This window comes from Pelophylax lessonae, assembly GCF_965119305.1.
Source record: "Pelophylax lessonae genome assembly, chromosome: 6".
In the NCBI taxonomy this organism is placed as follows: Eukaryota; Metazoa; Chordata; class Amphibia; order Anura; family Ranidae; genus Pelophylax; species Pelophylax lessonae.
Window position 1 is genome coordinate 30,882,406 of NC_138773.1, and position 20,578 is coordinate 30,902,983.

The window sequence follows — 20,578 nt, forward strand, 5'->3', positions numbered from 1 at the left end:
AGGAACAGTGATCAACGGTCCTACATAGTAGAACCGTATGATCACTGTTTCTACACAGGGGAGAATGACAGGCGGCTTGTTTACATCAGCCGCCTGCCTTTCTCCCTCTGCACCGACAATCGGCGAGTGACCGGTGGATGTCCGCCGGTCACACGCACGGACTTGCTGGGGAACGAGCCGGGGCGGGAGCGCGCCTCCGCGGGCACGCGCTCGCCTGCTATTGGCTCCCAAGCAAGTGACAGGCAAGTGACGTATATAACCCCTCATAATGGGCACAGCAGGTGTACAGACCCAGGAACTCAGCGCAGGGATGGTGGGAACTCCTCATAATGAGCACAGCAGGTATACAGACCCAGGAACTCAGCGCAGGGATGGTGGGAACCCCTCATAATGGGCACAGCAGGTGTACAGACCCGGGAACTCAGCACAGAGATGGTGGAACCCCTCATAATGGGCACAGCAGTTGTGCAGACCGAGGGAACTCAATCCAGATTAGAACCTCTTATGTTTTTGATGCAATCCAGGGCTTCATTAGAAAGATTTCCCCATACTTCCTGGAATTTGAATCCTCTCTCAATCCATCCAAAACTAGAAGTACATGTTTATGGCTTACATTAATTTCTGCTGCCTATAGAAATGGGAGTCAAATATATGAATGTGAATATGTACATTACCCAATTACACACAGAAGACATTCAGCATGTTAAAGCCAAACCAAACTCTTATGGGCACTCCCTCACCTTATTAATATGAGCTTTATGTGAAAATGTCCAAAACGCACAACTCCCTTTATAGCCGGGACACGGCTTTCTTCCCTCAGGTGGTGGATGCAAGCTGCTCTGACTCATGGAGAAAAAAATGAAACACCGAGCTCTCCGAAGCAAAGTTTTTATTGCTACAAAGTAAATACACTCACTTGTATATAGATCACACAAGCTCTCAGTCATGGGGTGGCCTCATGAGGACAATGTCACATGTCATCAAATAACTCCTGTACACCAATCTCCTCTGGCTAGCAAACTTGCCACCTGGGGGAGATTGATGTATAGCGGAGTTCCCGGAGAAGTTATCTGATGCTAAGCTGCCCTCATGAGGCCACCCCGTGACTCAAGGCTTGTTTGATTCAAACATGCTTGGCGCAAACCATAAATTTATACTTCACCCGGAGACCCCGCCCCCTTATGTCATCTGTGAGGTCACCGGGAGGCCACGCCCCTAATGGCTATATAACAAGCTGCATAGACCGGAGTCGGCATAATCACCGGAGACATCATCCGAGGAGGACCGGAGGAATGAAGACCAGAGTTGGGAAGACCAGAGTTGGGAAGACCAGAGTTGGGAAGACCAGAGTTGGGAAGACCAGAGTTGGGAAGACCAGAGTTGGGAAGACCAGAGGGGAGAAGAACAGAGGAAGAAGACCAGAGGATGATTTTTAATAAAGGACTTCTAAAAACATCTCCTGTCATTATTTACATATACAGGGATGGTGGGAACTCCCATAATGGGCACAGCAGGTGTACAGACCTGGGAACTTAGCACAGGGTTGGTGGGAACCCCTCATAATGGGCACAGCAGGTGTACAGACCCGGGAACCCAGCACAGGGATGGTGGGAACCCCTCATAATGGGCACATCAGGTGTACAGACCCAGGAACTCAGCGCAGGGATGGTGGGAACTCCCATAATGAGCACAGCAGGTGTACAGACCCGGGAACTCAGCACAGGGATGGTGAGGACCCCTCATAATGGGCACAGCAGGCGTACAGACCTGGGAACTTAGCACAGGGTTGGTGGGAACACCTCATAATGGGCACAGCAGGTGAACAGACCTGGGAACTTAGCACAGGGATGGTGAGGACCTCTCATAACGGGCACAGCAGGTGTATCTGGGGCTCCAAAAAGGAGATTTCTCCTCACTTCTTGATCATGTGACAACATTTCATCAGACAGGAAGTGAGGGGAACTCTTGAGCCACAACCCAGCCAGAAATACAAATGCTTGTCTTTAGTGGTACAGGGAAGGCTAGAGCCCCAGTAGGGATCTGAATCCTCTCCTACTCCCCCCCAGAACATACGCTTCTATACGAATGAATGTGAACTCACCTGCGATGGCGGTGTTCAGAGATCACTCGCTGTCTCAGCCTGCAGTACAATAAACACTCATTAAGTCGTGACGCCGGTGGACCATTACCCGCCTTCCTCCTATAGAACTTTGGTGAACTTTGGACCGGGCATAAAGTTAATGAGAGACCTGACACTGCCTTCTCCATATACCATTGTTAGTTACTGAGATTGCTAAATGGAATCCATTAATGTACAATTATCATCATTACTTATCGGTCAGTCCCCCATTGTACTGCACCCCTCTTCCCAGCACAGCATACATACATACAGCACAGTGTGGGGTCCAGGAACCCCGAGCCGGACTCATCCACCTCTCCAAGGAGGTAGAAGAAAGAAAACACACACTGCTGGCAATATGGAAAGAGCTATACATTGTTCTCCCCCTACTGTCTGCACTTGGTATGATCTGTTTAAAATGCGAGGAAAGCAGCAGCAGTGCAATGGTGAAGTACAAAGGTGATGTTGGGGGATGTCCTGTGTTTAGAATAAAAGCACAGGAGACTGAGGACTGATAGGGGTGCATGGGGTCTGCACTTTATTTTTTAACATTTTTTGTGAGTTTAGACCTATGTTCATTCCAAGCATCACTTGCCGACCATTCAATTACCCGAACATAGCTGGACTTTAAGTGGTTGTACCAGGATGATGCCTGTAGCGGCAGTTTTTTTACGTTTATTTAGAGCTGGGTCTCTTGTAAAAGCAATCCTAGAGACTAACAAGCTGCTGGATTGCTTTTACAAGCAGCGGCAGGGGACATCTCTTCCTCTCCCACTGCCTTCCACGGCTTTATTGGGATCCGCCATCCCACCAGGCTTCTGCAGGCTGATCAGAGAGCCGAACAAAGTCCGGATCAGCTTTATTCTGCTCTTTGCTATGGTAACCCGGCAGGGACGTAGATAAGGGGGGGGGGGGTTTGGGGTGTTCAAACCCCCCCCCCAGAGCATCCTGCCAAAATGAAAAGTGCCTCTGCTGCCTCTCATGGCACCAGCACCACTTCAACAGGCAGCAAAGCAGTCAGTATGGCGAGTGGAGTGAATGCAGCAGGTTGGGTGTAAGGCACACTAGCACAGGCACTCATGTCACTCTGTTACGGCCAGGCTGTGCTGGATTCCCGGCTAACAGATCACAGGCAAGCCCTTTTTTGATTGTGTTATAAAGGCATTAATAAGCCTCGGTTAGCACTAGGATGTGATGCAGAAAACCTGCAACATGTGTCCTGCACAAGGCTGCCTTTAACGCAGGGCAAAAAGGGCAGCTGCCCTGGACTCAGCCCCAGTCCTTGTTGTGGGGCACAAAGCAGCTGCCCCTTGAGCCTGCACTGCCTGTAAAAAAGATGACACCAAATGCTAATGGGGCAAAGTTGGACTTGAGCTGTCGAGTGGCAGGGCAGGCCTGGGAGGATGCGTGCCTGGCTCTCTCTAACCTCATCTTAAATCTCCCGGCTTGGTGCTCCGTCATCTCTCCCAAGTCCCAACCAAGCACTGCCTGACATATCCTTCTTATCCGCTTAACAAACGATCAATCAGCCCCCTAACAACCAGAGCTGTGATCAGTGGGGAGGAGAGGGAGGGACTGTTCCTCCCTCTTCTGTACAGCCCATGCTAAAAGTTTGGGACCTGTCCTCATTGTCCATGTCACACAGTAAGTAAATGACGTGTGGTGTGGGGGCACTGATAGCACCTTTTATGGTGATCAGGAAGGATCATTGTGAGTGTTCAGCAGAAAATTTACAGGGATTGGAGATCAGACAGTACATGGAGCAGTGCAGTCCCTGACCATCTCTTGTACTATGTCTGCAGTCTCTGACCATCTCCTGTACTATGTCTGCAGCCTCTGACTCTCTCTTCCAGTATGTTGGCAGTCTCTGACCATCTCCTGTAGTATGCCTGCAGTCTCTGACCATCTCCTGTAGTACATCTGCAGTCTCTGACCATCTCCCGTAGTACGTCTGCAGTCTCTGACCCTCTCTTCCAGTATGTCTGCAGTATCTGACCATCTCCTGTAGTATACCTCAAGTATCTGACCATCTCCTGTAGTATGTCTGCAGTCTCTGACCATCTCCTGTAGTATGTCTGCAGTCTCTGACCATCTCCTGTAGTACATCTGCAGTCTCTGACCATCTCCCGTAGTACGTCTGCAGTCTCTGACCCTCTCTTCCAGTATGTCTGCAGTATCTGACCATCTCCTGTAGTATACCTCAAGTCTCTGACCATCTCCTGTAGTATGTCTGCAGTCTCTGACCATCTCCTGTAGTATGTCTGCAGTCTCTGACCATCTTCTGTAGTATGTCTGCAGTCTCTGACCATCTTCTGTAGTATGTCTGCAGTCTCTGACCATCTTCTGTAGTATGTCTGCAGTCTCTGACCATCTCCTGTAGTATGTCTTCATTCTCTGACCATCTCCTGTAGTATGTCTGGCACTAAATTGATATGCACAACCCTTTGGTGTGGCAGGGGCTGCAGTTGAGGCCCTGAAAACCTCATCAGTTGACCATCACTGGGATGCAATCTCAAACCAAGCTTTATATCCACACTATAAATGGAGTGCATGAGAGTCAGAAGAAGCTTTTCTGGACTTTTCACCATGACGGCCTCTTTCACACATACTGCAGTCCCTACCTTCATTTCTGTGTGTGCTCTGCTCATTGCTAATAACAAGTGCTATGAGTTTTCAGTCTATTGGTGAGTCCCCCCACCTCCCCATACCATGGTGTGCTGGCAGTGAGGAGATGATGTGCAGTAACCTCTAGAAACCAATGAGTGAACAGTAATATCATGCAGTAACCTCTTGCAACCAGTCAGTGAGCAGTAATGATGTGCTGTAACCTCCAGCAACCAATCAGTGAGCAGTCATAATGTGCACGAGGGGGGCTGAAAAATGTTTGTCCAGGGTCCAATCAATATTAAAGATGGCCCTGGTCCTGTACCGCATTCAAATTGCACTGCTGTTGCGATCTACAGCGGGTGTGAGTGCAATCTTAACGACACCTCAAACACAGGTCACAAATGCAGTGCGTTTGCCTGCCGCAGATCTGATGATACAAAATGACCATGTGATCCAGGTGTGGTGTGTTCCCAAAATTGGTGCATGCACGACTATGGTGTAATGCGGTGCAATCTGAGCCCATTCCAAATGAATGGGCTTAAATCACACCGCACTGAATCTCATGTGAATTGCACACAAATTTGATGTAGTTCCTGTGTGACTCATAGCGTGAACCAAGGCTAAGGCTAGATTCACACCTATGCATGTGGTGTGGCCTGTGTTTGCTTGGGAATGGGCTGCTGTACCTGCTGGAAATGGTCCCTGCAACTTTTCTAAAACCACAGCCGCAGAGAAACCGCATAGTGCAGTGTGTGTTACAGTGCGTTGAGGTGCCATTAAGATTAAAGTGTTACTAAAATAACAAACATGTTATATTCACCTGCTCTGTGTAATGGTTTTGCACAGAGTGGCCCTGATCCTCCTCTTGTCTGTGTGCCACCATAGAAAGCTGCTTGCTATGGGGGCACACAGTGCATGCTCGCTCCCGTGCTGTGTGGGTCTATGGAGCCATGCTCCATAGACTTTTCACCCCTTGGTACCTGCTGCTGAACCCCCCCCAGGACAAAAAATTATCTACGGCCCTGCTCTAAATCAGTCAGTTTATCCACAGTTTATCCTGATCTTTACATAAATCAGCAACTGTAGCCTGCAGGGGGCGAGCAGTGTCCTCCAAATCACTGACACACTGCTCAGAATTAGTCACCCTGTGACTCAGATTATGTACATCTTGTTTAACCACTTAAGCCCGGAAGATTTTACTCCTTTCCTGACCAGGGCCTATTTTGCGATTCGGCACTGCGTGACTTTAACGGACAATTGCGCGGTGTTGCGACGCTGTACCCAAATGAAATTGGCGTCCTTTTTTTCCCACAAACAGAGCTTTCTTTTGGTGGTATTTGATCACCTGTGCGATTTTTTTTTTTTTTTTTTTTTTTGATCATGCGCTATAAACAATAAAAGAGCGAAATTTTGCAAAAATATTTTTAACATTTTTTTACATGAAATTCCCCAAAAAATGTAAAAATCAATTTTTTTTTACATTTTTGGCCAATTTGTTTTCTGCTAGAGCTACAGGAGAGGTGGCCGTTCTGGACAGAGGGCAGGAGCTGAAAGCTAGTGATTGATTGCTAGGATGCTGGGTGGTCTTAGCAACCAATAATCATCCTGTTAACAAGAAAAGCTGGACAGCTCCTGCCCTCATCCAAACCTGCCCCATGTAAGGTAGGATGCCCCTATGAAAGGGAAGGGGGCTGAGAATACTGCTATAAAGTGGGGGGGGGGGGTTGAGGACACTGCTATAATGGGGGAGGGGGGCTGAGGACACTGCTATAAAGGGGGAGGGGGCTGAGGACACTGCTATAATGGGGGAGGGGTCTGAGGACACTGCTATAACGAGGGAAGGGGCTGAGGACCAGTGGCGGCCGGTTCATAGGGGGCGCAGGGGTGCCGCCCCCCCCAAATCTGTGCCAAAGAAAAAAAAAGAAATTAAAAAAAATGTAACATTTGCAGCCCACTAGGGGCGCCGGACCTACTACGGTCTATGGAGGGGGGTGGGGTTTTGCACCCCACGTGCGCCAGGCAGAGGCGCCGATTGGCGGCCTTCTGGGGGTCATCAGGGCGCAGAGCAATGCGCCCCGACACTCCCCACTGTAGTGCTGTCCTGGCTGTGATTGGTCCAGACTCCAGCCTGGACCAATCATACAGGAGGACATCCCGGGTGACGTTGCGTGGGGGCGGTGCATGCGTCAGTCACGTCATCACCTTCCCGCCCACCGTCAGACGGACTCAGAGGAGGAGCAGCGGGCCAGCGCGCGTGATCGAGGAGGAAGAAGAGAAGAGGTCGCTCGTAGTGCCGGCCGTCAGTATCAGCAGCAGCACACCGCCAGGCACCAGGCAGTGTGAGTCGATTCGGTACGGTCGTCGTGACAGAGGTAAGTGAAGTGATGCCTCAGACTCAGTGCCTCCCTCCTCTCTCTCCTGTGTGCGGGCAGCGGGACTGTGTAACGCTCTGGGTTCTTAGTTCAATGGGGCTGGATCTACAGCTGCAGAATTCCACTCAGTAGTCTTGTAGAGATATGTTAAATCACCTGATCCAACACTCTTGACTCATCACAGTGGTTCAGCCTGATTCAGTATGCACATACACAAACACTCAGTTAATGATGTTGCAGGAGTGATAGGTAATTATGCAAGTAGCAGTGAAATGATACACTGAAGGTATAGGCTTTGAAGAGTGACAGTAGATGATGATAAGCACTCAGATAGTGATGTTGCAGGAGTGATAGTAGATGATGATAGGTAGAAGTAATAGTTACAATGGATAACACAGGTATGTTAGTCTCTTTGTAGGTGTGTGGAGGTAGGTTGGTAACTGATGCGAGAATCGGATATAGCTGGTAACCGATGTAAGAATCGGATAGGGCTGGTAACTGATGTGAGAATCAGCTAGGCTGGTAACCGATGTGAGAATCGGATAGGGCTGGTAACCGATGTGAGAATCGGATAGGCTGGTAACCGATGTGGGAATCGGATAGGCTGGTAACCAATGTGGGAATCGGATAGGCTGGTAACCGATGTGGGAATCGGATAGGCTGGTAACCGATGTGGGAATCGGATAGGCTGGTAACCGATGTGAGAATCGGATAGGCTGGTAACCGATGTGGGAATCGGATAGGCTGGTAACCGATGTGGGAATCGGATAGGCTGGTAACCGATGTGGGAATCGGATAGGCTGGTAACCGATGTGAGAATCGGATAGGCTGGTAACCGATGTGGTGTTCAGAGGTATGCACAAACAGAGTTGAAGGGTAACAGATAGCAGTAGACACAAGAGCTAGCAATCTAGTTCAGGAATGCAGGGTTTAGTAAGCAGTAGGCACAAGAGCTAGCAATCTAGTTTAGTAATGCAGGTGATAGATACTAGAGAGCATGTATCCTAGAGCTAGCAACAGTTCTGTAATGCAGGTATTAGTTAGCAAGTGTTGTTGATAAGAGGGGGTCCCCTGTGGGGTACTTATCAATAGCCAGTAGTGAGGGAGTGTAGGACAAGGTAGCGAGGCTCCGGTCAATTCAGGTATAGGGTATGTAGCTGGAAGATTCGGCAGCGTCAGGTTAGGCAGGTATCAGGAGCGGTTGCACAAACAATGTGTGAGTGCAGACCGTCAGTTGAAATAGCCACTCAGTGCGGCGCCTGATGATGATGTCAGCCCTGTTAAAGGAATACACACCTATATGCGTTCCACCTACCTGAGTGGTGGAACGCAACCCGGAAGTGAGGTGATAGAAAGGCACTGAGAGTACCAGGATCTTACAGTACCCCCCCCCCCCCGTAAGGCCGGCTCCAGAAGGCCTCTAAAGCTGGTTTTTAGGGTGTCTGCTATAGGACCCCCGAGTAAATCCGGACGCATGAACATCAGTAGTAGTCATAGCTTTCAATGCTTCTTCGAACAATTTCAGATCCTCCTTACGTACCACTGTGCCATTAGAAGCGTGTGTGCAGTCAGGTGTAAGAACTTCATTATTTTGATTGGAAGCAATAAGGGTGCTTATCAAAACAGGAATTTCTTTAGAAAGAGGTACAGGAGGGTTTTTAGAACGAGGTACAGAGTTCACTGGAGCTGAAGGAGGGGCTTCCCCAAGGTCATTGGGTTCAACAATTGCCAAAGTCTGGGTGCCCTTTTTAGACACAGAACGTGGACAGGGCTGACAACAACCTTGGCAGGTTCCAGGCTGTTTTACTGGGAAAACAGGACGGATCTGCATGGTCCCCACTGGGAGAGCCTTAGGCCTAGATGGACGAGTTGGGCAAAATGTAATAAAATGTCCCCCCTCTCCACAATAGAAACAAAGGCCGCAGTTTCTCCTATGGTCTTTTTTTTTTTAAAGACAGCCTGGTATGCACAGCACCGATCTCCATAGGCTCTTCTTCCTCCTCTGAAGGATCAGGACTTATTGGAGGTGTCAGGGTGACAAGGCTGACTGTTAAAGGCAGGCTTGTACCGTGACCAGGCAGAGCCATTATATTCATATGGTTTTCTTTTTTCTCTAGGTACCCGGGGTCTGCGGGAAACTGGAGCAGGCTTGGCAGTAACTTTCTGGGAGGAAAAACATTGAGAGTCCATTGCAGCTAAAAATGACTCCCAATTGTCCAAGATAGGACTTTTCTCCTGCAGGTTTTTGTATGCCCATGTTTTCATCTTTCCGGAAAGCAAATTAATAGCAGAATGAACCTTGATGAAATCATTGTAGTAGGTCCTGGGCTTAAGAACAAACAGGACCTCACAATCCATCCGGAAAGTTGAAAATGCGGAACGGGAACCATCAAATCTATCAGGTAACAGGACATAGGGTTCTGGGGGTTGGGCAGCAGTAAGCTGTGTTAGGGTGTGGTTCTCTTTTTGTACCTTAGAGACTGTGTGTACAAGTGCCTCCACTTTTTGGGTTAAATGCTTGACTTGAGTGGCCATATCTGCTGGATCCATTTTTTTTCAGGTTCGTGCAATCTGTAACGCTCTGGGTTTTAGCTCTAGGATACATGCTCTCCTGTATCTACCATCTGCATTTCTAAACCTAGATCGCTAGCTCTTGTGCCTATTATTTGTTACAACCTGCATTACCGAACTAAGCTTAGCAACACCTGTATATCTTGCTTGCTATTATCTATCACCAATTGATTATACTAGATTGCTAGCTCTTGTGATTGCTATCTATCAACATCTACTATCATTCCTGTAACATCACTATCTGAGTGCTTATCAACATCTACTATCACTCCTCAGAGCCTATACCTTCAGTGTAACATCTCACTGCTACTTGCATAATTACTATCACTCCTGCAACATCATTATCTGAGTGTTTGTATATGTGCATACTGAATCAGGCTGAACCACTATGATGAGTCAAGAGAGTTGGATCAGGTGATTTAACAAGATCTCTACAAGACTACTGAGTGGAATTCTGCAGCTGCAAATCCAGTATCCTTGAGCTAAAACCCAGAGCGTTACAGACTGCGGACTCGTGTCCGTCCGGTGGGGAACTTTGCAGACTCAGTCAGAGTCTGCCTGACTGAGTCTGACCAGGCCAGCTGGGCAGCCAGGACACCTCTTCTTCCTCCGAGTCCTCTCTCTTCAATCCAGCAGCAGCCAGCCAGTCAGTCTCCTGGAGGATAGATGCTAGCCAACAGAACCATGATGTGTTGGGAGGATTGGGAACCATCTTATACCAGGCCGCTGTGTGCCATTTACTATTAATAAATATATAGTTTCAGGCCAGCAGTCTGCTTAGAAGTGAGTGTACACAATATAAGACAGTGCAGGCCAGGCCAATTACATTGTACATCAGGTAAAGTACTGGTATGCTAACTTAGCATAGCACTTTACCTGTGTACAGTGTAATTGGCCTGGCCTGCAATGTCTTATATTGTGTACACTGCTAAGCAGGCCGCTGGCCTGGCTGGCACTATATATTTATTAATAGTAAATGGCACACAGCGGCCTGGTATAAGATGGTTCCCAACTTGGGAACCATCTTATACCAGGCCGCTGTGTGCCATTTACTATTAATAAATATATAGTGCCAGGCCAGCAGCCTGCTTAGCAGTGTACACAATATAAGACAGTGCAGGCCAGGCCAATTACACTGTACACAGGTAACGTGATATGCTATACCATGACCTGTGCCATGCCTATACCATGACCTGTGCCATGCCTATACCATGACCTGTGCCATGCCTATACCATCTCCTGTACCATGACCTGGGCCGTGCCCGTACCATGACCTGGGCCGTGCCCGTACCATGACCTGTGCCATGCCTGTACCATGACCTGTGCCGTGCCCGTACCATGACCTGTGCCGTGCCCGTACCATGACCTGTGCCGTGCCCGTACCATGACCTGTGCCGTGCCCGTACCATGACCTGTGCCGTGCCCGTACCATGACCTGTGCCATGCCTGTACCATGACCTGTGCCATGCCTCTACCATCATCTGAGACATGCCTGTACCATGACCTCAAACTCACGCAATTTTTTACTGCGTTATTGCCGCGAAGCAATACCTATTACATTTTTTTTTCTTGCGCACCCCCCCCCCCCCCCAAAAAAAAATTTTGAGCACCAGCCGCCACTGAGCTAGGTAAAGTATAGTGGGCCTTGGCTGCTTAACAGCAGGGCCATGATTTCAGCTGGACTGTCATGTCTCCCAGGTGTGGTTACTGAGAGGGGAGTCTCCCCACCTAGGTAGAGGACCCTGAACTGTTAAAGGGGGCGCCTGTAGTTTGGGCCCTGAAGAGTCAGTGTACAGTGGGAAGTATACAAGGTTAAGAGTTACAGCAGCACAAGTATCTACACAGAGCTACCTCAGCTAGTGCAGGGCTGGAGGGAGCTGTTCAGTGACTTTTGAGCTAAAGCAGTATCAGGAGTCAAGTGTTCTACAGTCCTGGATCTTCTGAGTTAAAGTCGAGGGTCCAGCACAGTTTCAGTACTGCAGTATCTTTAAGCGTCAGGAAGCGCTGGTCGGCATTCAGCTGGCATCAAGACAGCGCCAACAAGCATTTTTCTTCAAGTGTCCCAAAGTGTAGTATCCCACTCATTCTCTTCTCTCATCCCCTAAATACAATAAAACAAAACAAACCAAAGATGCCGGAATGGTCATTGTCTCAGTTCTCACACCTGGGTTCACAACTCAAATGTGTTGGAGGTGTCACCGGTAACAATGGCAGACCCACATCAGGCATAAGGTCTGAAAAACTGCTACACTTATACATGAACTCTGTGATTGTGGACGGAGCATCCATCCATTCTAAAAGCGATATAGGTCCTGGTGGCCTGAATCCTTCTGGTGAGCATAGATCATTATCCATTTACCCACAGGGTGAAAAAGGCTTCCACTACCTTCTTTATGGGGTAAAAGGATATGAGAGCTGCATATCATGCACATGGTTTATGTTGATTTATTTATATATATATACGTATATGTGTGTGTGTGTGTGTGTGTATGTATGTATATATATATATATATATATATATATATATATATATATATATATATATATATATATATATATATATACACAGTAAAACCTTGGTTTGAGAGTAACTTGGTTTAAGAGCGCTTTGCAAGACAAGCAAAATTTTCAAATAAATTTTGACTTGATATACAAGCGATGTCTTGATATACAAGCGATGTCTTGATATACAAGTAGCCTCAAGTCACAGCTAAGTATCAAAGAGAAGAGAGGCGCCTCTAAGTGTAGCAATATGGTTCCCATTTAATGAAGGTACAACATTTAGCAACTCACATGGTTGATGATTGGAACAGGCACATCTAAGGATGCAGGCATCCGGGGTAAAGCTGTCCACATAGACCGTCTTCCTCACCGCCATCTACGTCATCTCTTCCATGCTGCCCCTCGCTTTCAGATCTCTTTACTGCAGGGTGGTCTTCCCGGTCAGGATTACAGACTGGCAGCCGGCGGTGCAGAAGATAGTTTATGTGGACAGCTTTACCCCGGATGCCTGCATACTTAGATGTGCCTGTTTTATTCATCAACCATGTGAGTTGCTAAATGTTGTACCTTCATTAAATGGAACCCTATTGCTACACTTAGAGGCGCCTCTCTTCTCTTTTATACTCTGTAGGTCCTGCTGGATTTTGCTTCTAATCCCCTTATGAAAGCGGCTATTTGTGGATGAACATTTTATGCAACCTATGGCAATGCTATAATCTTTTTATATGGGCTATAAACTGAAGGACTTATTTGTGGAACGAATCATCTGAGTTTCCATTATTTCTTATGGGGAAATTTGCTTTGATATAAGAGTGCTTTGGATTACAAGCATGGTTCCGGAACGAATTATGCTCGCAATCCTAGGTTTTACTGTATATGCTACATTTATTTATTCTTATGAATTGCTGAATGTATTGTACATACATATTTATCTATTTAATTTTTTATATAGATTGTTTATGTGTTTTTCAGCACATTTTTAGTTAACAGCAATACATCACGCATATGATTTATGACGTTTTTTATTTGCTACACCTATCGATCCATTGTTATATATATATATATATATATAATATATATATATATAATTACACATATATATTATTCATTCCTATATTTATTATTCACTTTTTTTCATTTCTAGCACATATCCAGTTTACAAACCGCGCCTTCATTCCCCACATTGTTCACTTATGTATGTAGGTGTTCACTCACATTTAAAGGAGCAGCAGTTATATAAGGTATATATCCATTTTTTTGGGGGTTTGGCGCCTTCACAATATTTTATAATAATTCTCTGATACAATGAAGCCAGATACTCGTTAACATCCATTGGAACAATTCTTTATTGGCTACATTAAGATGCAGCAGAAACATGCTAACGCATTTCAGCCGAAGTAAGGATGTTACCGAGTAGCCGGCTTCATTATATCGGAGGATTGGCCTGGTATGCATTCATTCTAATGTAAACCGGGTGAATGTGACTGAGGCTTGCCAGGTGAAAGCCATTGTATGTCACTTGGGTGAATAAAAGTAAGGGATTCGTTGGGTGAATTTCCCAGTGAATCTTTTATAAAAAAAAAAAAAAAGACCAGCCCCTTGTGTCATTTGCGTCATGGATGGGTCAGGGAAGCCAGAAGCTCAGCATACAGAGTCAGGCTTTAAATCTTACCAAATGGTGTCACTAATTAGAGTTGTTTCTGCAGTGCCTTTCCAGCTGAAGAGGTGCCGGTGGGTGACGCCTCTATTGATCTACTGACAGCGAGCGCTGCTGCCCATTGGTTTGACATTGAGAAGTTTCTAAAAGAGGTAAAAACAAATTCAGTCTTCTTGCTTCAGTTTTTTGGGATGCTGGATCCTATAAAATGTGCTGTTAATTACAATCTACTGATCGCTGCATTCTGTACACTGTGCACTGTGCTGCATGTTAACATAATCTGGACCCCTGAGACAGATGCACAATGTATACATTGTGTGTGTTAAATAACTTGTACATTATGATTTAACTTGCATAGCTTAAAGTGCTATATGTACAGTATGTTCTGTATGTTGCATACAGGGGAAAACTGCAATCTGTTCACTGTGCAATGCATACACCAAATTTCTGTATTATGTAAACTGTGCTATACAATACATACACCATACTGCTACACCCTGTACCCTGTGCTATACGCATAGGTGTGCGCAGCCTATTGCATTAGAGTGCACACCCCCAAAGCTCAAACACACATGCCTTTCTCTGCAGCCTCAGCTGCACTGGACAGTGAATGAATGGGAAGTGCTCTGTGCTGAGAGCAGGGCCGTCTTTACCGCAGGGCAAAAGGGGCAGCTGCCCAGGGCCCTGTCAATCTTTAGGGGTCCAAGGCAGAGCTGCTCCTTAAGCCACAAATCGGGAGCCCCATCGGCGATGACCGCTGTAAATCTACCGGTCCGTTGCGTCTTGACAGTCACTTTATAATGTGCACAGAAGCCGACATCCGGCCGGGCCTGGCATCGGCGCCCCCGGGCCCGCACTGTGTGTGCTGAATGAATCATTGCTCTCTAGCAAGGAGCGACGCTCTGGCCCCGCCCCTTGCCGTTAATCGTGTGCAGAGTGCTCCTGTCCTGTGATGTCACGCAGCCACTGAACTGGGCAGAGCGGAGCTGGGCAGGACTTGAAACACCGACCCCCGGAAACATGGCACAGACAGGCAGTTCCTCTTACACAGGAAGTGTCATGGACCATGTCTAAGTGGACAAGAAGATGCAGGCAGACGGCTCCCTGAGAGAATAGTGTGCTGGGCTGGCATGGAGGAGTTTATTAAAACCCATCTAGAGCTCCTGAAGGAGGATAGAGAAGCTGAAATCAAAGAGGCCCGGTATGAGAGGAATGACTTTTCCTGTGCACACAATACACTCACACACCAGTATGTAACTGCTCGTCAGTGGGGTGGGGAGGGCAGCTATGTACTAAGCCTGTGGTAAAAGTTACCCCACCCAATATTCATTAATAATATATAACTATTCCCCAAAGCCTTGATTATTTCTCTTTGGATGGAGTAATGAAGGGGGAAATGGCCTGTCGGGTGTTTTTCTCCCATTGGGGAGATTTCCTCACATTTCCTGTCCTGTAAAAGCAGCAGGAAGTGACATGAAATCTCTTCAAATAAAGGAAATCCTCTTCAGGTTTCCACAGAAATGTGTGTTGTTGCACTCCGGTGCCATTCATTCTTAAAGTGGAACTAAAGTTTAAAAAGAAAAACCAGCAGCTAGGCAGGCAGGCTCCCTATTACAGAAGAGACATGCATTGTCTGCAATATAAATGAATATAAACCCAAATGCCTGCTTGCAGCGTTCTGTAGAAGTGTACACTGAGCTGTGCATGCACATGTTAATGGCGCTCCAGTGCACCTTATCAATGCAGGTGCCAGAGGCGTGACTAGAACCTTCAGGGCCCCGCTGCAAGAAACCATGAAGGGCCCCCCAGACCCCTGGCCGGGGCCCTTCCCTTCAAGCCCGGGGCTCTTCCCACTAATCCTGGGACTCTTTACTCTCTCGTTGCATGGCCTTTTATTATGGTCCCGCAGCAGGATCCTTTCACAAGTTCTGCAGTGGGCCCCCTTCCTGCAATCTTGGGGCCTCCCCACAGTGGTGCAATGCCAGGGCCCAGTCGCAAGTGTGACCTTTGAGATCCTGGAAGTTCACCCACTGGTTTGCTACCGGGCCCCCTGGAGCATGGGGCCCGGTAGCAATTGCAACCCCTGTAGTTACGCCCCTGGCAGGTGCGTTGCAGCGCACAATAATACATTGCAGTGTATTGCCGAGTTACAAAAAATAGTGCATGCACCTTTTTTGGTGTATTTGGCTGCCCATCCAAATAAACGCACATCAGTGCAGAACTAAAGTCTCCATACTTTTTCACTGGTCCTGTGCCTGCATCTGCTTCTGAGTGCTGGTCTTCAGGTTATTTAATTGGCTGTTGGGGGGGTAATGCACATGACAGCATTTAATCCAGTTAGCAACTAAATCCTGACCATTCCAGGATTAAAGGATTTATTTATTAGAGAGCACGCTGCATGGCTCTGGGCCACCACCAGACCAGACACTGCTTGATGGGCCTACTTTAGGCCTGATTCACATGTATGCAGGTTGGGGGCCCACATTTTCAAAGGCACAGCATCCTATTCATTTGAATGAGCTGCTTTCCCACAGAACAAAAAGGTGCATGCAGCATTTTAAAATTTCAGTGGCATCATGCACCATGCGACTTACCTGCAGTTTCTTCACTGGCAAGCTCGCTGCATTTTTAGGTATGTGGGCCATGCATTTAAAAACACAGTGCATTTGCGTTAACTGTGTCATGCAAACTGACTGTGTTTTTAAATGCATGGCCCACATACCTAAAAACGCAGAAAGCTTGCCAGTGAGGGAACTGCAGGTAAGTCGCATGGTGCAAAAGCAGGATGGATTTCAAGGACACTGAAATTTTAAAATGCTGCATGGACCTTTTTTCTACGGGAAACGCAGGCATATCAGCCCATTCAAATGAATAGGATGTTGTGCCCTTCTAAAATGTGGGCCGCCAACCCGCATACATGTAAATCAGGCCTAAAGCAGTAGTAAAGTAATTTACAAATAAAAAAACTGGTCCCCCTGCAGGTTTAAGTCATACCGCACTACAAATTGATGTGAAAATGGCTGCAATGTAATGGGGTGTTTTAATATGATAAGGGGTACTGTGATTTGTAAAGGGGCACTATGACCTGAAAATGGCTGCAAAATAATGGGGCACTGTGATGTGTAAAGAGGCACTATGACGTGAAAATGGCTGCATTGTAATGGGGTGTTGTGATTTGTAAAGGGACACTATGCATGAAAATTGCTGTGGGGGGGGGGGGGGGGGGCAAGAAAATGTTTGCCCAGGGCCCAATCCATATTAAAGACGGCCCTGGCTGAGAGGCTTCCTGTTCATTCACAAACACAGTTTACTCTTCTTCAGTTATGAATGGACACAAAGAGCAAGTAGAGAGAATCGGCACTGCACATAGTGATTAGGGTACACCCAGAGATGTATAGTAACGAAGTACAACTACTTAAGTACCGAAATGCGGTATCTGTACTTTCCTAGAGTAGAATTTTTTTCTCCTACTTCTACTTTTACTTCACTACATTTTTTCGATGATTTCGATACTTCTACTCAAGTATTTTTTTTTTGTGCTGCATAGTTACTCGTTACTTTTAAAAAAATTACCACTGCCAGAACAGTAGATGGCAGGTTTCATGAAGTTCAAAAAAATGTGTATAATGTCATTTGTAAATCAGCGCATACGAAAATAAAGGCTGTGTATAATAAAAGCTGCTATACCAAATCTTTCCAATAAAAAGAAAATATGAAACAAACAAATAAATGGTGCTACAGCGCTTAAAGTGCATCAAGAAACTACTGACAAACACAGGTTAATCATTTGAATAAATCATTTGAAATAATAAAAAACAATATGATGTTCAAACTTTTGACTTCTTTCTTTAATAACTACATAACACAGTACTTGTACTTCTACTTTCAGTACTTGAGTAGAAATTTTTTTTCAAAACTACTGGTACTTTTTACTTTTAGTACTTAAGTAGCAAATTTTTTGAAAAAACTACTTGCAATACTTAAGTAAAAAAAATGTTGAATACTTTAGTACTTCTACTTAAGTAACTTTTTCTGCGAGCACTTCCACTTCTACTCAAGTCACTTTTTGATCGAGCACTTGTACTTTTACTCAAGTAGAAATTTCGAGTACTTTATACAAGTCTGGGTACACCTGGGCTGGCACATCCCCTGCACATGCTTATGGCTATCCCATACATACACCCATTTGCTGCAATCTGTATACTGTGCTATACATTACATACAGTATCTCAGAAAAGTAAGTACACCCCTCACATTTTTGTAAATATTTTATTATATCTTTTCATGTGACAACACTGAAGAAATGACACTTTGCTACAATGTAAAGTAGTGAGTGTACAGCTTGTATAACAGTGTAAATTTGCTTTTCCCACAAAAAAAATAAACTCAACACACAGCCATTAATGTCTAAACTGCTGGCAACAAAAGTGAGTACACCCCTAAGTGAAAATGTCAAAATTGGGCCCAATTAGCCAGTTTCCCCCCTCCCCTGTGTCATGTGACTCATTAGTGTTACAAGGTCTCAGGTGTGAATGGGGAGCAGGTGTGCTAAATTTGGTGTTATCGCTCTCACTCTCTCATACTGGTCACTGGAAGTTCAACATGGCACCTCATGGCAAAGAACTCTCTGAGGATCTGAAAAAAAGAATTGTTGCTCTACATAGATGGCCTAGGCTATAAGAAGATTGCCAAGTCCCTGAAACTGAGCTGCAGCACAGTGGCCAAGACCAAACAGCGGTTTACCAGGACAGGTTCCACTCAGAAAAAGGCCTCGCCATGGTCGACCAAAGAAGTCGAGTGCCGTGCTCGGCGTCATATCCAGAGGTTGTCTTTGGGAAATAGATGTATGAGTGCTGCCAGCATTGATGCAGAGTTTGAAAGGGTGGGGGGTCAGCCTGTCAGTGCTCAGACCATACGCCGCACACTGCATCAAATTGGTCTGCATGGCTGTCATCCCAGAAGGAAGCCTCTTCTAAAGATGATGCACAAGAAAGCCCGCAAACAGTTTGCTGAAGACAAGCAGACTAAGGACATGGATTACTGGAACCATGTCCTGTGGTCTGATGAGAACAAGATAAACTTATTTGGTTCAGATGGTGTCAAGCGTGTGTGACTGCAACCAGGTGAGGAGTACAAAGACAAGTGTGTCTTACCTACAGTCAAGCATGGTGGTGGGAGTGTCATGGTCTGGAGCTGTATGAGTTTTGCTGACAATGGGGAGCTACAGTTCATCGAGGGAAAGGGTTCATTGAATGTGAACATGTAATGTGACATACTGAAGCGGAGCATGATCCCCTCCCTTCAGAGACTGGGCTGCAGGGCAGTATTCCAACATAACGACCCCAAACACACCTCCAAGATGACCACTGCCTTGCTAAAGAAGCTGAGGGTAAAGGTGATGGACCATCCAAGCATGTCTCCAGACCTAAACCCTATTGATCATCTGTGGGGCATCATCAAACGGAAGGAAGAAGAGCGCAAGGTCTCTAACATCCACCAGCTCCGTGAGGTCGTCATGGAGGAGTGGAAGAGGACTCCAGTGACAACCTGTTAAGCTCTGGTGAACTCCATGCCCGAGAGGGTTAAGGTAGTGCTGGAAAATAATGGTGGCCACACAAAATATTGACACCTTGGGCCCAATTTGGACATTTTCACTTAGGGGTGTACTCACTTTTGTTGCCAGTGGTTTAGACATTATTGGCTGTGTGTTATTTTGAGGGGACGGCAAATTTACACTGTTATACAAGCTGTACACTCACTACTTTACATTGTAGCAAAGTGTAATTTCTCCAGTGTTGTCACATGAAAAGATAGAATAAAATATTTACAAAAATGTGAGGGGTGTACTCACTTTTGTGAGATACTGTACATTGAACTGCTGCACTCTGTATACTGCACTCTATATTACATATACCAAACTGTTGCACTCTGCCTATTGTGCTATTTAATACTTTCATCAAACCACTGCACTCTATGCACTGTGTGCTATATGTTTTATTTCCCCAACCCCTGAACTCTATATGCTAGATTGTACACTTTTTTTGTTTTTCTTTAGATATTATGTACTTCATTCTGTTCAGTTTTGCTGATATAAGGGTAGATGTCATCATTTCAGGTCGATCGAATCTTAAAGCCAGGAGGCTGCCTTGCTTTCTTCTCCTACCTCCCCTGTATGAAAGTTCACTACAAGGAGAGCTCAGAACAGATGACTGAGGTCTTTGCAGATGTAAGTACTGAATAGCTTTGTGTTATCCTTGTCTTACATACTGCCTTGTCTGAGATATTGCTGTTGTCTTTATGAGCGATAAGTAAGCCTGGCATGATAGAATATATAGGTTTATAAAGTAGGCACCTGCACTCCCCTGCTTTAACAATGACAAGCACTCTGGGGGTAACTGGGATACTAAACAGTGGCGGCTGGTGCGTTGGGGGCGCAGGAGCGCCGCCCCCCCCCATCCATGCGTCCGGCCCCCTAATCTACATGTGGGGTGCCGGACGCCAGAGGCTCTAAAAGGCTTCAGAAAAGGGTGGGCCCGGGGCGCAGAGCACTGCACCCTAGCCCACCCATTTGTGTGACAATAGCGAATGAAAATTCGCTATTGTCAGACGGATCCTCCTCCTGGCCAATCAGGAAGCGAATTGTGATTGGCCGAAAGGCGAACCCATGCCATTGGCCGAGGAGGAGGCGGGAGGACGAGGCGGGACGACTCGGAGATGCGGGGGACTGAGGAGAAGGCGCCGCTGCAAATC

General features: G+C 46.5%; 1 protein-coding gene across 1 annotated transcript in view; it reads left to right on the forward strand.

Annotated features, from left to right (window-relative positions):
• Positions 1-20,578, forward strand: part of LOC309558517 (uncharacterized protein) — a 251,846-nt gene that overhangs the window by 220,351 nt on the left and 10,917 nt on the right. The window contains exons 14-15 of the mRNA XM_082261597.1: positions 13,878-13,980; positions 19,944-20,054. Of these exons, the coding sequence (XP_082117723.1) occupies positions 13,878-13,980; positions 19,944-20,054 (214 nt within the window). The remainder of the gene's footprint in view (positions 1-13,877; positions 13,981-19,943; positions 20,055-20,578) is intronic.